This window comes from Pistacia vera, unplaced genomic scaffold (genome assembly GCF_008641045.1).
Source record: "Pistacia vera cultivar Batoury unplaced genomic scaffold, PisVer_v2 Contig1082, whole genome shotgun sequence".
Lineage (NCBI taxonomy): Eukaryota > Viridiplantae > Streptophyta > Magnoliopsida > Sapindales > Anacardiaceae > Pistacia > Pistacia vera.
In genome coordinates this window covers 14,379-31,682 of record NW_022195118.1, presented here as the reverse complement: position 1 = coordinate 31,682, position 17,304 = coordinate 14,379, and the positions used below count along the sequence as shown (strand labels likewise).

Below are 17,304 nucleotides of genomic sequence, written 5' to 3'. Positions count from 1 at the left end.
CTCACCTTTTAGGCACAGCCCTTTGAAAGAAAATGCACGGGCTGTTTGTTTCCCCGGATTGTGAGAAGTGTGGGCCACAGGTGTTGCAGCCGTTGCAGGAGCTGCAGCTGAGTGCGCCGAAGGGAAAGTGGATCCAGTCGTGACTGATGTTGGGTTCTAACAAGCCATCAAGGGGCTGATAAAGAAAACGTCAAGATTCCACATTAATGATGCAGTAGGGGTGATGGAAATGTATTAACAATCTAACAGAGCTCCCAATTTTATTGTCCACAATGTCAATCAATCAAATACCATTCACTTCAATAATGTATTTAACATTAAATCAATGAAAAAAAGTTAACTCAGAAGGAGGATAAACTCACCGGATGCCGGAACCCACTTGGGATTCAAGCAATTACCGTGCAGCCAGAAATAACAATCCTGGGGTTAACGCGGCATATTCGCTATGGCGATACTCACATTCGCTCCCCGTCGACATGTAAGAAAATATAGAAGTTAAACAATTCAGTAATCACTCGTTGTGAGACTAACAAACATGCATATAAATACAAAGCATAAATATCTATTGACGTGTGAAAGAACTCCAAAAAGCACATCCCCCGACTACAAATTGACATATATTATTGAGCAAAAAATTAAAAAAAGTTATCCTACAAAAACACCAAACTTTTTTTTTTTTTTTTTTTTGTTTCACACAAAGAACCTCAACCTCTCCTATGAATTAACCATGTTAGAAACAAGGGAATATTATAGGACCCTACAAGCTTGGCAATCAAGAAACTTGTGGGATATATTATTCAAAGTAGTTAGCTCCAGAGATTTGAATCACTGACCTCTTGATTAGAAATCAAGGGTCGCAACCACTCAACCCAATGTTTGGGGCTTTTATGTATTCGTTTATGGATAGATTCTTAATTCAAAAATAGAAACAACAGTTGGAAACAGATGAATCAGTAATATACTATATTCTACAACTTGAATAAATTCCGGAAAATGATTCTCAATCTTATTTTAGGTGTTTTGTGAACAATAAGTAAACTCTACTATCATTAGATTCGGTAAAAAAATTAACCTAATCCGTCACTATTGAAACAATTGTTTCATTAGAATGAAACAAAATAATTCTATTTAAGATACATAAGAACAAAATAAAACCTAGAATTTTCGGAACAAAAATTACCATGTACTGCACAGATTTCATCCAAGAAATCCAAAAAGATCCAAAACCCAAACACCCAATTCGAAATAAATAAAGATTATAAATCTGAAACCCTAGTTAGATCTCAAAGATCTAAAACCCAAACAAAATAAAATAAAATAAAGAAAAGTAATAACCTTTGCAGGTTAAAGGAGAAGCAAGAAGTAAACGCAATCAGTGTTTCTCTTTAAGGCTTCTTCTTCAGGAGAATTTGCGGTTGCGATGCTGTTGTTGCTGTTGTTGTTGTTGTTGTTGAGTTGCCGCGACCATGGCGGTGTGTCGATTTGTTGGGAGAAATGGAGATAGAAATCTCTTAAACGATCCAAACAAAAATAAAAATAAACAATCGAAAAATGAAAAGAGAAGAAGAGGAGGAGGAGGAGGAGCGCCAGTAGAGAAGAGAAAAGGAAGGGATTGGGGGGAGTGAGTTATGGTTATTATTTTAATTAAGGTGGTGAGTTGAGATGTGTTGTGATGAGATGTGTTTTGAGTTGCGTTGTGTTGGGCGGCCTTTGCCTTCCCTTTGCCTTTTCCTTCTCTACTTTATATTATTCACGATAACAAAAACATTTCACCGATAAGGTTTGAGTTAAAAATCTACACCCAGAAGATTCTAAAAGTGACAAACTTCCCTTTTTTACTTAAATGAGGTCAAATGACAAACTACCTACATTATCACATCTTTTTTATTAATTTTGTGTGTTTTAAGATGAAATTTTATTTAGAAATTTGTAAATATTAAAAGAATTAAATAATTCTTTAAGAATTCCTAAATAAAATCCTTATCACTTTTAAGTTTAGCATAATAATATTAAAAAAATATTTAGTTTTTTAAAATTCCTAAATATCCATTATTGTCTTCCAAATTCATCTTCAAACTAAAAATATGAAAATTAAATAAAATCTTATTATACATAAAATTCAAATATGAAAGTTTAAACTATAATTAAGGGCATTCTAGTCTCTTGGGTTAAAAAAAATTGAATGAATTTAGCACGTTAGAATTCTCAGGGTGCACTTCACTAACTCAAACCTCATGGATGCAAAATGTATAACCTCTTATATTTACTGTTTCTCCTTCTTCTATTCTCTACATACCATACCACTGGTTTTCTACCTCTCTCTCACGTGGCTTCTTGTTATGGTAAGTTTGTTTATCCTGTTTCTTTACTTTTGCGTTAATAATCACAGTTTATTTGTGTCGCTGTGAACTACACAACATTCACCGCTAAGAAATTTATGTCACAATTTTTTTGTTTTTTTTTTGTTACTAATTTACATTAACCACATCAACATGGGTGTAAATTAGAAATTTATTTTCGGGTTATCTAGACAAATATTTTTCAGTATCTAAAAAGTTTTTTTCCTTTTTAATCAATCTCAATGATTAGATTACATTTTATAAATTAAAATTGTATCTATTTTGGATCTAATGAGTTATGTATTTTTCTTTAGCATAATATTATACATGCAATATTTTTGTACAACATTTCTCATATAACTTGATGTGGCAAAATATAATTGGCTGATTTTAAATTAAAAATAAACTTTCACCCAATCATGTTTTGCCACATCAAGTTGTATGAGAAAATATTGTATTAAAAAGTTACATGTGTGTTATGTGTGATTTTTTTCATCAAGCTCGATGAGTTGCAAGGTATTAGATCGACCCAGAATCAATCTGACTCTACCGGTTGTTCAACTCAGTATAAGCTCGTCGACATATAGCTCGACCCAACGCAACCTAGTCGTGAACTGTAACGCCTCACTTGAGGTACGTAGTTTAATTGTGTTGTATTACTTGAGTGCTTATTGTTTTGTCCTTGGTTGAGTGATAGCCTTCGCCGGGGCGAAGAAGAAGCTTCGCCGCGGCGATGAAGCCTTGCAACCTACGGTGTAGGTTCTGGAAGTTTTCGCCAGGGCGAAGAAAGATTCTTCGCTGCGGCGAAGGACATGACAAAATGTTTATTAAGTTTCTAGAGAATTCTTCCTTTGGGGCACAATGACCATTCTACCCCCAATTTGCAGGAAAAGTAGTGAGTTGTAACGCCCCACCTGAGGTACGTATTCAAGATTTGCTGTATTGCTTAAATTTTCATTGATTCAGTTTTAATTAAGTTTGTATGTTGAGTTGGTTGAGTGTTTGCCTTGAAATTGGTTGAGACTTAAGGATCTTGGAAATACAGTCTTCGCCGCGGTGACATTGGCTTGAGTAAGGCGGTGTCGACTCTGTAACTTTTCGCCGGGACGATGGAAGTTTCTTCGCCGCGGCGACGAGCCAGTTGAAAAGTTTAATGAGTTTCTAGGACCATTCTACCCCTAATTAGCGGGAAAAGTGGGGAGTAAAATATAAGGAAATTTCATGGAGAATAGGTTAGTGTGGGGGTGTAAATGTAATGAATCAAAGGATATAGATGGACTTTCCAAGAAAGAACAAGGGCAAAATGGGAAAGGAAGGCTATAATATGAGCTAAAAAAGGGTTAAGTGAAATAAACCCTTCATTTTCATCCATTTCCACCGCCATTCTCATTCTCTACTTCCTTTCATTTTTCCTTTCAATTTTCCCAAGANGGATTCTTACCTCTTGTTGCTTAGGATCAACTCCTTATCAATTTCTAACCAAAAGCCCTCAAAATCCTTGGAAGATTGAGTGAAAAGTTGAGAGAAAAATGAAGGATGGAAGTGTCGGTGGAAGAAGAGAAATGAGGGGGTTTATAAGACTAAACCCTTAATATCTCATATTATAAGCACTCTTTCCCATTTTACCCTTACACTTTCTTGGAAATTCTAACTTTGCCCTTTAATTCTTTGCACTCACAACCCCAACTCTAATGTATTCTCCATGGAATTTGCTTACATTCCACTCCCCACTTTTCGTATTAATTAGGGGTAGAATGGTCACTTTGCCCCTATGAAAAATTCTCTAGAACCTTCATGAAGAATTTCAGCCGACTCTTCGCTGCGGCAAAGACTGTTTCTTCGCCTCGACGAAAAATTACAGAACCTACGTCGCCACTGCGAAGTCTGTAACTCCAATTTTCACCAAGTCTTCATCAAATTCAGGGCAACCACTCAACCAAACCAACATATCACTTCAATTAAGGGCCAAACAAGCAATATTAATAACATACAAGCTTAACTAAGGGCAAATAATCAACATTAAGGGCAAAATGAACAAACATGAGCTACGTACCTCAAGTGGGCGTTTCATTCTTGTCCCAACATAAAAGACTAGGACAAAATTGAGAAAGTATGTTAGATTTTGAAAGTTTTTAGTGATGCCACTAATAACATTTTCGGGAGTGACTATCAAACGTCAAATATATTTCTGGTTGAGGTTTGTAGGGTTAAAATATTGTTGGATAAACATATATTGATGAAAATGAATTTGTTCAGAACATGGTAGGAAGATGAAAGGCGAGTTTGATAAGTATTGGGAGTGTAATTTGTTGATGGCTATTGTTGCTACCTTGGACCCTAGGTGCAAAATGAGAGTGATTGAGGGTGTTTTCCCCAAGATTTTGGTCATCAAGAATCACGGGTACATGTTACAAGAGTTTGGGAGGCGTTGTATGAGTTGTACGGGGAATATGTTGCTGATAGGCAATCTTCTATTGCCAATCGCAGTGCCAATGTAAGGGTTAGTGGCGGCAGTGGGGTGACTACGGAAGATGACTCTTCTGGTTGGTCAATAGTATTGAGCTTAGTAGACACAAGTGATACGGTTGCATCGAAAAAATCAAAGTTGGATTATTATTTGGATGAGGGATGTTACAAGTGTCAAGAAGCTCATGATGCCTTTGATGCTTTAGCTTGGTGGAAATGGATTAGTTCAAAGTATCATGTATTATCTAAGATGGCTTGTGATACACTAGTCATTCCTATAACCACGGTGGTTTCAGAGGCTAGTTTTAGTGTTAGGAGTAGAGTTATCGAACTTATCGAGCTTCATTGTCTCGTAAACCAGTACAAGTGCTACTATGTGTGGTGATTGGTATCGCAGTCTTAACGAATTGAAGAAGAAGAGCAAAGTGAGTTCATTTACTCTTTAACTTAAGCTTTTTTATTTTTTCCTATATGCATTTTAGAAGGATGTACAATCAATAGAGATGACGCTTCCTATCCCTTCAACTGAGGGGAATCAACAGATTGTTTGATCCTCCAACAGTCCAACTTATGATTTATTGGCAGGTATGTTGGGTTATAATTAACTTATATATTAATTTGGATTTGAAATTGGAATTCGGAAAGAGATCAAATGGTATGTCTGTGTGTTTTTTTGTGGCACATTGTGATTTGTGACCACAATAGGCAAGGTATATGTTTTATTGTTTAAAAAAAAAAAAAAAAAAAAAAAAAATTAGCACACAGGTTGTATTTGAATTGGGCCAATGCTATTCGATAAGAGATGATGTCTATAGAATTCTATTATAAATTGTGGACCGAGATGAAATCATAAAAGCATTAAAGAAGAGTTGGGGTGACTTTGGTGGGCAGTCTTACTTAAATGTGGTCACAATGTGCTGCAAAAAACTGACTTTTATAGCACTATTTGCAGTTTTTTTACTTCTATTCATATTTAATGTTCCTGATTGGGTTAGCACAAATTCGATTTGATTATAGGATGTTTTGAAGAGTGGGGTTCCAGTTTTTAGGTTTTTGAGGATGTTAAAGTTTCTAGGTGTTGTCATGGTCTGGCAGTTTGCATTGTTGAGGCAACTTTGTCTTCATCATCATGTACTCTTTTGTTTATTATGTTGGGTCGCAATATTTAGATGCAATTGCTTTATCCTTGTAATATTTAGATCATTGATTAAGTTCTCATTTTCACTGGACAATATTTAGATGCAATTATAATGCATGCTTGTTCTACTTCTACCTGTTAGCATGAAGGCAATAGGAGAATTATGTATCATGAATATGAGCATGAAATTGTCCTGCTGTTTCTAATAGCATGAATTATTTGTAAGCTACATTAGAGTAACTTTTTATAAGTTACATTAGGCAGTAGCATGAATAATTTCTAAATTACACGAGAGTAACTATTAACTTCTAACTACTGTTGTTTTATCTCAGATTTTAAAGGTATACATACTCCAGACACAACCTCAGAGTGCACGTTCCATGACCAGCATGAATCTGCCTGCTCTACGACTCCTAAGGAGATCTAAGGCATGACTTCTCAACATCACAACTTACAGAAGTAACATCAGACCGATTAATATTTGATGGTTCAAAATGCTGGTCAGAGTCTGCTTCTGAAGATGGAAGTGGTTAATCATCCCCCACCGCTCCCGACACGGTAAAAGTAGGTGTAGTCTCTTCAATATTGGAGGATTGATTTGGTAATCTTGGAGGATGACACAAATGAATGAGTAATCAAAATTTGTTAGGGGTGAATTTGTAAACTTTTAAGGTATTTTTGTCATTTTTTGAACTAATAGGGAGATAATTATTTTTTACAGGGTACCCGGGAAAGGAACCGAAACCTGAATTTTAGGTTCCGGTTCCTTGAATTTAAAACCTGTATTATGCAGTTCCAGTTTCTTTTTTTGGGAACCTGCACTATGCGGTTCCAGTTTCAATTTTCCTGAAAAATACAGGATATCTGGAACTGTTCACCCCTAAATTTAATAATATAATCAAGAGAAAGGGTGACAGGTTTGTTTATCACAGTTAAAAAGATAATATTAGTACATCGAATCAGTATTCTAATGCTAACCTTCCCTGTTTTCTTTACTCTGTATATTGTATTATACAATTTAATTTTTTTTTTTTTTTTCCTTTTTGGGTAATTATGCTCACTTCCTCACTTGAAATTTAATTAAAAAGAAATAGAAAAATACATAGTCACATGGCCAGTGGCATGTCTAAAAGTCTTATCATTTTCCGCAAACTATACTCTTTTCATTTTCAATTCATTTATCACCCTTCCATATAAAATTATAAAAGAAAAGAAAGGTTGCAAAGTAAAATAGAATTTTTCTTATTATCTTTCTACTGTTACAGTCATGCACCAAGCAACCACCATTAACTAGTGGCTACAGCAAAATGCCTCAAAACATTAAGAAAACTCCTTATCCAATCAGTTATAAATACAATGAAAATGTTTCAGTTCATATAAGAACAAAACTAAATATCCCTACTTCTCTAAAGAAATTTCATAACATCATCTAACCAGCTGAATAAGAACCAGCCTAATCAACTTCAACGGTTCTCCAAAAACCACAAATCACAGGAAAAACAAGAAATGCCCTCCCTCATTCTTCAAGAGAACATAACACCTATCTTCTTAGCAAAGTCATCTCCATCTTCATCATCTAAATATTCATCTTCTGCCTCTGCATTTTCACCGTCTTCATAATTATATTCTCCATCAACCTGCTCATATTCATACTCCCCATCCTTCTGATCATCAGCTTCAAGCTCATGATCTTCCATTGCTTCATCGCCAATCATCCCTTCTTCAGGCTGAAGCTCACTTCCATTATTTAACTGGGAAGGCTCATCATGGTTAGCTTCATTTTTCCCTTCAGTCGCTCCAAAAGCATCAGCCTTTGAAGATTTTAATTCTTCCTTATTGTTGGCTACCTCTTTGAATACAGTGGAAACAGCACCATGCTTTGCCCCTACTACTGCAGTATTACTAGAGCTACCAACAAAACTTTCCTTGCTTTCTTTCTGATTATTGTCCTCCTCAATGATTGATGATATTCTTCCACTGGAAGCTGCACCTTCAGCTTTTCTTTTTCTCTTCAGAATCTCACTTAGGGGCATCGGCCCTTTAAATGAAAGCTCACCATCAAATTGTTGATTATTCTCTAAGCTTTTTCGCTTTCCAAGAAATTGCTGCTCCTTACTCTCCACATTCTTCCCAGTTTTTAGCTCTGCAAGACTTTTTGGACCAGCAAAATCAGCATTATTATCATCCATTATTTCTCTTCTCATACGAGGACCCCAGAGATTTCTTCCTATGTTATTGTAATCCTCTTCTACCCTTCCTTTTATTCTGTCTCGGAGCCTCCCCGCATGATGGGAGGCGGGAGGCTTACCAGGTGACACAGGGCCCCTATTCCTTCCCCTGTCCATCTCCCTTTCTGAGTGCAAATCATTGCCACTGACTGGAGATCTCCTGGGAAGCTTTATTCTACCACGGAGACGGCTACTAAGAGAGCTCTCATGAGTGGATAAATGGTGTAAGTCCCTTCGAGAAGAATTCCGGTGACTTCGCTCTTCAACCTGGTTGTCAGGAGAATAATCCAGACTGACAACAGATCTTAACCCATTAACCCTCCTATGCTTTGACAAACGATATCTGAGATCTGATTCATTAATTTGATCAGGGCTCTCAGCCTTAGAGTAACTCCTCCTTTCTGGATGAGAACCTACTAACACTCTATCTGACGAACCTCTATGTTGTTCCCAAGCATACTGCCCCTGTATGCGGTCAATGTCATAGCCCCGAGCATCACGAAATGTTTCTCTGTCAATGTCAGCCATTGAATTGTAATCAATGGAGTGACCCATCTCATATTCATTTACAGAATTCAAGTTCCTTCCTTCATGACCTCTTGTTCTGCCATATTGATCTTCATCATGGTAATAATTAGAATCTCTGAGCTCGTCATCAACAAGAACATCAAACCCAGGAGAGGACTCCCTCAAAAACTCCTCACTGTCCTTTCCATGCTGAAAAACTTGATCATCTGATGCATGAGCCTGATGCAAACGACTAGAATGGTTCAAAGGGTTACCATTGATGATAGGAGGTATATTTTTTGCTTTATATCGAGGAAACTCAACGTCACTGACCAGAGGTGGTGGTGCATCCCTTTCAATTCCTGCAGTGATTCTACGTAAAGCAATTTCGGTTTTTGGAGAAGGCTTATTACCTTCAGGAGGTACTACAGCTGCCTTTGAGACATTTGCCAGTGGAACCTTCTGCTCCTGGGTGCACTTTTGAAGGACACCGAAGGCCTTCTTTGATGATGGAGGTTCAGTAGCAGGGGCAGCTGCTGGCTGCTGTGGGGCTTTATTAGTAGTCAGATTTGGTCCATGCATAAAAGCACATCTATCACCTTTTAGGCACAGCCCCTTTTGAAAGAAAATGCACGGGACTGTTTGTTTCCCCGGATTGTGAGAAGTGTGGGCCACAGGTGTTGCAGCCGTTGCAGGAGCTGCAGCTGAGTGCGCCGAAGGGAAAGTGGATCCAGTCGTGACTGATGTTTGGGTTCCTAACAAGCCATCAAGGGGCTGATAAAGAAAACGTCAAGATTCCACATTAATGATGCAGTAGGGGTGATGGAAATTGTATTAACAATCTAACAGAGCTCCCAATTTTATTGTCCACCAATTGTCAAATCAATCAAATACCATTCACTTCAATAACGTATTTAACATTAAATCAATAGAAAAAAGTTAACTCAGAAGGAGGATAAACTCACCGGATGCCGGAACCCACACTTGGGATTCAAGCAATTACCGTGCAGCCAGAAATAACAATCCCTGGGGTTAACTCGGGCATACTCGCTATGGCGATACTCACATTCGCTCCCCTGTTGACATGTAAGAAAATAGAGAAGTTAAACAGTTCAGTAATCACTCCTGTTGTGAGACTAACAAACATGCATATAAATACAAAGCATAAATATCTATTGACTGTGTAAAAGAACTCCAAAAAGCACATCCCGCACTACAAATTGACATATATTATCGAGCAAAAAATTTAAAAAAAGTTATCCTTACAAAACACTAAACTTTTTTTTTTTTTCACACAAAAAAACCCTCAACCTTTCTTATGAATTAACCATGTTAGAAACAAGGGAATATTATAGGACCCTACAAGCTTGGCAATCAAGAAACTTGTGGGATATATTATTCAAAGTAGTTAGCTCCAGAGATTTGAATCACTGACCTCTTGATTAGAAATCAAGGGTCGCAACCACTCAACCCAATGTTTGGGGCTTTTATGTATTCGTTTATGGATAGATTCTTAATTCAAAAAGAGAAACAACAGTAATGGAAACAGATGAATCAGTAATTATACTATATTCTACAACTTGAATAAATTCCGTAAAATGATTCTCAATCTTATTTTAGGAGTTTTTGTGAACACATAAGTAAACTCTACTATCATTAGATTCGGTAAAAAAATTAACCCTAATCCGTCATCTATTGAAACAATTGTTTCATTATGAATGAAACAAAATAATTCTATTTAAGATACATAAAGAACAAAATAACCCTAGAATTTTCGGAACAAAAATTACCATGATACTGCAAGATTTCATCCAAGAAATCCAAAAAGATCCAAAACCCAAACACCCAATTCCCAATTCCGAAATAAAATAAAGATTATAAATCTGAAACCCTAGTTAGATCTCAAAGATCTTAAAAACCCAAAACAAAATAAAATAAAATAAAATAAAGAAAAGTAAATTACCTTTTTGCAGGTTAAAGGAGAAGCAAGAAAGTAAACGCAATCAGTGTTTCTCTTTAAGGCTTCTTCTTCAGGAGATATTTGCGGTTGCGATTGCTGTTGTTGCTGTTGTTGTTGTTGTTGTTGAGTTGCCGCGACCATGGCGGTGTGTCGATTTGTGGATGGAAAAATGGAGATAGAAATCTCTTAAACGATCCAAACAAAAATAAAAATAAAACAATCAGAAAATGAAAAGAAGAAGAAGAGGAGGAGGAGGAGGAGGAGGAGGAGCCGCCAGTAGAGAAGAGAAAAGGAAGGGATTGGGGGGAGTTGAGTTATGGTTATTATTTTAATTTAAGGTGGTGGGTTGAGATGTGTTGTGATGAGATGATGTTTTGAGTTGCGTTGTGATTGTGTTGTGTTGGGCTGGCCTTTGCCCCTTGTCCCTTCTCTACTTTATATTATTCACGATAACAAAAACATTTTCACCCATAAGGTTTGAGTTAAATGATCTACACCTAGAAGATTCTAAAAGTGACAAACTTCCCTTTTTTACTTAAATGACTAAACTGCCCTACATTATCACGTCTTTTTTATTTAATTTTGTGTGTTTTAAGATGAAATTTTATTTAGAAATTTGTAAAATATTAAAAGAATTAAATAATTCTTTAAGAATTCCTAAATAAAATCCCTTATCACTTTTAAGTTTAGCATAATAATATTAAAAAAATACTTAGTTTTTAAAAATTCCTAAATAAATCCATTATTGTCTTCCAAATCTCATCTTCAAACTAAACATATGAAAATTAAATAAAATCTTATTATACATAAAATTCAAATATGAAAGTTTAAACTTATAATTAAGGGCATTCTAGTCCTGTTAAAAAAAATTGAATGAATTTAGCACGTTAGAATTCTCAGGGTGCACTTCACTAACTCAAACCTCATGGATGCAAAATGTATAACCTCTTATATTTACTGTTTCTCCTTCTTCTATTCTCTACATACCATACCACTGGTTTTCTACCTCTCTCTCACGTGGCTTCTTGTTATGGTAAGTTTGTTTATCCTGTTTTCTTTACTTTTGCGTTAATAATCACAGTTTATTTGTGTCGCTGTGAACTACACAACATTCACCGCTAAGAAATTTATGTCACAATTTTTTTGTTTTTTTTTTGTTACTAATTTTACATTAACATCAACATGGGTGTAAATTAGAAATTTATTTTCGGGTTATTAGACAAATATTTTTCAGTATCTAAAAAGTTTTTTTCCTTTTAATCAATCTCAATGATTAGATACATTTATAAATTAAAATTGTATCTATTTTGGATCTAATGAGTTATGTATTTTCTTTAGATAATATTATACATGCAATATTTTTGTACAACATTTCATATAACTTGATGTGGCAAAATATAATTGGCTGATTTTAAATTAAAAATAAACTTTCACCCAATCATGTTTTGCCACATCAAGTTGTATGAGAAAATATTGTATTAAAAAGTTACATGTGTGTTATGTGTGATTTTTTCATCAAGCTCGATGAGTTGCAAGGGATTAGATCGACCCAGAATCAACTGACTCTACCGGTTGTTCAAACAGTATAAGCTCGTCGACATATAGCTCGACCCAACGCAACCTAGTCGTGAAATGTAACGCCTCACTTGAGGTACGTAGTTTAATTGTGTTGTATTACTTGGGTGCTTATTGTTTTGTCCTTGGTTGAGTGATAGCCTTCGCGGGGCGAAGAAGAAGCTTCGCCGCGGCGATGAAGCCTTGCAACCTACGGGGTAGGTTCTGGAAGTTTTCGCCAGGGCGAAGAAAGATTCTTCGCTGCGGCGAAGGACATGACAAAAAGTTTAAGTTTCTAGAGAATTCTTCCTTTGGGGCACCATGACCATTCTACCCCCAATTTGCAGGAAAAGTAGTGAGTTGTAACGCCCCACCTGAGGTAGTATTCAAGATTTGCTGTATTGCTTAAATTTTCATGATTCAGTTTTAATTAAGTTTGTATGTTGAGTTGGTTGAGTGTTTGCCTTGAAATTGGTTGAGACTAGGATCTGGAAATCAGTCTCGCCGCGGTGACATTGGCTTGAGTAAGGCGGTGTCGACTCTGTAACTTTTCGCCGGACGATGGAAGTTCTTCGCCGCGGCGACGAGCCAGTTGAAAAGTTTAATGAGGTCTAGGACCATTCTACCCCTAATTAGCGGGAAAAGTGGGGAGTAAAATATAAGGAAATTTCATGGAGAATAGGTTAGTTGGGGGTGTAAATGTAATGAATCAAAGGATATAGATGGATTTCCAAGAAAGAACAAAGGGCAAAATGGGAAGAAGGGCTATAAATGAGCTAAAAAAGGGTTAAGTGAAATAAACCCTTCATTTTCATCCATTTCCACCGCCATTCATTCTCTACTTCCTTTCATTTTTCTTTCAATCCCAAGACTTCTAAGGAGTTTAAAAGAGCTTTTGGGTAATTTTAATAGAAATTTCATCTCAAGCATCCTAAGGTAAGGATTCTTGCTTAGATGTGAGTTTGCTTATGGTTCTATTGAAGTTCTATATTGTTATTATTGTTCTTGTTGTGTTTAAGTTGAAGAGAGAAGACAAGACAACAAGGGGAAGGAAAAGTGGTCGAGAAGTCATTTTTTCACAAGGTAAGTAAACAACCAAGTTGAGATTTGAATAGCTTTGAGTAGAGATTGAGTAGAGATGTATGCATGTATAAGTAGTAGTATCTTGATGAGAAATTTAGTTGAGATAAGTAGCTATTTTGTGGTTGTTGGATACACTTCATGTATGAGAAGTGTTTAATGTGTATGGAGAAGTGGAGATTTAGATGAAGTTTTGGGAGATGTTGTGTCAACCTATATGGAAGTGTTTTCTTTGACAGGGATTATGGGATATGAGGGAGTTTTCTCACATTTTGGATGGCTAGAGAATGAAGTAGAGTAGTAATTAGAGTAGAGTTTTTATATGCACATGAGTTGTTTGATGAAATGCCTAGAGAAATATGAGTATGATTAGTCAACCTTAATTTTGCAACATGGCATCTTGGCATCTCCTAATTGCCTTAATGAGGCATAGACCACCCATGTGCATTTACCTGTGTTTTGGGTAATAGCTTGAGAGAGAGTAGAGACTTTTGAGTATAAGTTACATTATGAATACTAATTGGAGAAAGAGTTGAGAATGTTGAGAATAAGCAACTCTAATAGTAAAGAGAAAGAGAGATTGAGCAATAGAGAATAAAAGAGAGAAAAGAGATAGAGTACGTTGTGCGATGGGGAACCCGTGAGTAATGGGTAGAGTATTCCCGCATGTACGCCGCATTGAGAGAGTGGCATGAGTATGAGAGAGAGAAGGCTGTAGCCGTGAGAGTGCATGCGGATGAGGGCTATACCTGAGAGTACCCGAGAGAGAGATTATTCACTCACATGCCAAGGGTTCCGAATCCATGCATATCGAGTCCGATCGGCTAGAATGAGGAGAAGTCACATAGAGTGGGAGCGAATCCTGGCCGTGCCTCCGGTAAGATGAGGGTGTGATACTAAAGAGAGTTAGTAGAAAAGAGTTGAGAAAGAGAAAATAGAGAGAAGTATAAGAGGAGAGGTAAACGAGAATTGTAAGGAAAGAATTAGAGAGAGAGAGTTACGGGGATAAATGAGTAGAGGATTTACTTACTGAGCATTAGTTGTGCTCACCCCGTTGTTTTCCATGTTTTTGCAGGATCTAGGTAGGACACAGTCAGATGGGCGGCGGCGAGCGAAGGGAAATGGCTACCTGTCAACTTGTTTTTGATGCTTTTGTACATGATACAACTTTTGTATAAAGAATGTATATGTTTAATAAAAGAAAAATTTGGGCCCAACCTTTATGCTATTTATATGTATTTCATTATGTACATGTTTTAGGTATTTGAGCAGAAGCGGCGATTAAGGAATGAAATGCAAGGAAATTGCATAGATAATAGTTTAAATGGGGGTGCATTTGCAAAGAATTAAAAGGGCAAAGGTGGAATTCGTAAGAAAGAGTAAGGGTAAATTGGGAAAGAAGGTGTAAAATATGAGTAAATAAGGGTTAAGTCTTAGAAACCCTTTCATTCTTCTTCTTCCACCGCCATACTCATTCACCATTTTCTCTCTACTTTCCATCCAATTCTTCAAGGATTTTTAAAGGGCTTTTGAGTAGTTTTGGGTAGAGAGGTGATTTAAAGCATCCGAAGGTAAGGAGCTTTATTCTAGATGTGAATTTAGCTATAAAGGTGTTAAAGTCTTATTGTGTTATTGTTTAAAAGTGTAGAGAAAAGACATCTACCAAAGGAAAAAAGAGAGATGCTAGTGGAATCACACCATCACAAGGTATGTAAATCCAACTCAAGCTAAAGTTTAAGAAATCCTTGAGTAGAGATTTCTTTATGCATGTATAAATGATGCTTATAGAGAAATTGAGTAGAAATATATGTTTGTTTGTTGAGAAATTGAGTTGAGATGAGTATTCTTGTTGTGTTGTTGGATATATTTCCTTTATGGGAAGTGTTGATGGGTAATGAGTTTGAGATGAAGTTGGAGGAAATTGAGTAGATATATTAGGAAGTGTTCTTCTATGATAGGAATTATATATATAGAAGGGAGTTTCTTCCCATTTTGGATGGTTACAAAAAGAAAGAGAATTATAGTTAGAGAAGAGTTTTTGTATGCACATGAGTTGTTTGATGAAATGCTTAACAGAACCTTAATTCTTGCAACATTGCATATTGGCATTTCCTAAGTGCATTAATGATCATGAACCATCCATATGCATTAATTGTGCATTAAGAAGTAGCTTGAGAAATAGTAGAGAATTTCTACACTATGAGTATTAGCTTGAGAAAGAGTAGAGACTTTTGTGCTTAAACTACTCTAAGAGCTAAAGAAGAGAATATAGAAGGTTGTGCGATGGGGAACCCGTGAGTGATGAGTAAAGTCACGAGAGTGGGTGCTTTGTGATCCCCAGCCATGCCTCTGGTCAGATGAGGCCGTGACTGTCATGCAAAGTGGAACATGAGGTTCCAACCGTGCCTCTGGTAAGAAGGGGTCGTGACATTTGAGGGATAGAGAGAAAGCATGTACACTTACATGGCCAAAGGTTCCGAATCCATGCATAACCGAATCCGATCGGTACAGAAATGAGTAGAAGTCACGTAGAGCAGGAGAGTTCCTGGCCGTGCCTCCGGTAAGATGAGGCCGCGACATTCCCATGAGTAGAATGGGAAAACAAAGAAATAGAAAAAACAGAAAGAGAAAATGAGTAGAGTCACGAAGAGGGGGTTGAGTCCCCAGCCGTGCCTCCGGTAAGATGAGGCCGTGACATACACCAGAAAGTATATAGAAAAGAGTATGAGAAACAGAAACAGAAAGGGAACATAAATGAGAAGAGAAGAGAGTAAGGAAAGAATTAAGCGAAAGAGTTACGGGGATAGACGAGTAGAGGATTTACTTACTAAGCATTATTTTGCTCACCCCATTGTTTTTCTATGTTTTGCAGGTTCTAGATGAGGACGCAGTCGGATGGATGTCGGTGGGCGAAGAGGAGTAGTTACACTGTCCACCACACTTTTGAGTACTTTTGTAAAGGATACTGACTTTTGTAAAAGAATATGGATATTCAATAAAAGAAAAAATTTGGGCCCAACTATTTTATTAATGTACTCGTATTCTATTTCACATATTTTTGTATGAGTATAGTAGTATCAAGCAGTTGTTACATGAACAACCCAAATGATCATTCAATCAATTCCCAGATAATTTCAGATCCCAGATATTACGGGAATGACCAGATTAACAACAATCTTTGCGCAATCACAGCGCCCAATCACAAGGATATTGGAATTGCAGTTCAGGTCAATTGTAATCTCTTTATTTTCGCTTTTTCCTTTGTACAAACCCTATATATAAACCCCTTCAAATGATGATGAAGGGGTTATAAATTTTTCTACAGAACTCTCATTGTAAGCTCTCACAGTGAATATAAGAATAGTGGACGTAGACATAAGAGGTTACCTCGCCGAACCACCTTAAAAATTTTATTGTCTTTTACTTTATTGCACTTATCATTCACCTATCGCAGATTATCTGTAATCACGCCCACATCCGTTCCGATTCCATAAGGGTCAATCGAATTTTTCTGATTGGTGTGAATTTTTGTATCAACATTTTGGCGCTAGAAGGAGGGCCTTTCACCAACATCTTGGAAATTTCGATGAACAGTCATAGCAACCTACTCAATTCAGGCTCGTGATGGTGCGTAGCCGATCGAAGACTACCACCGAAAACTACAAAAATGTGGAAACCACCTATCAAGAGGTGCAACAGGACGCCACTAGATGTCAACCACCCGTGTCGCCAACTCTACACGCCATAAATAACCAAGGGACAGGGACGTCAAACCCCGAAAACGGCCAACTGATAGAGATGATCAGAACAATGGTTGCACAGGCAGTACAACAAATGTGGTTGAGATGAGAAACCAACAGCCAACTGCCCAGTACCTCAACCAGCCATGCTTCGTCAATGTCTCCCCAACAGGCATGAATTCAGCAGGTGACCAGTCTGACTCATCGGCACCAACAGGCGACCGATACCCCCACCATCATAAACTCCACTCTGCTCACGAGCGTGAGTCCGACAGGCGAACTAACCTTGGGA

At 37.0% G+C, this 17,304-nt stretch overlaps 1 protein-coding gene across 1 annotated transcript; it reads right to left on the bottom strand.

The window, feature by feature from the left end:
• Positions 1–7,161: 7,161 nt before the first annotated feature.
• LOC116134646 (zinc finger CCCH domain-containing protein 17-like) lies at positions 7,162–11,025 on the bottom strand. Its single transcript, XM_031420319.1, has 3 exons — positions 10,642–11,025; positions 9,644–9,754; positions 7,162–9,452 (listed from the first exon to the last, which is right to left on the bottom strand). Exons 1-3 carry the CDS (start codon positions 10,777–10,779, stop codon positions 7,467–7,469), a joined length of 2,235 nt encoding a protein of 744 aa, XP_031276179.1. The 5' UTR covers positions 10,780–11,025; the 3' UTR covers positions 7,162–7,466.
• Positions 11,026–17,304: the final 6,279 nt, after the last annotated feature.

What these genes read in the sequence shown, in the direction of transcription:
- LOC116134646 (XM_031420319.1), bottom strand. Translation starts at nt 10,779, where the DNA reads ATGGTCGCGGCAACTCAACAACAACAACAACAACAGCAACAACAGCAA. An exon ending in CTCCTTTAACCTGCAAAAAG is followed by an intron (nt 9,755 to 10,641) that starts GTAATTTACTTT and finishes ACATGTCAACAG; the next exon opens with GGGAGCGAATGTGAGTATCG. An exon ending in AGTGTGGGTTCCGGCATCCG is followed by an intron (nt 9,453 to 9,643) that starts GTGAGTTTATCC and finishes TTTCTTTATCAG; the next exon opens with CCCCTTGATGGCTTGTTAGG.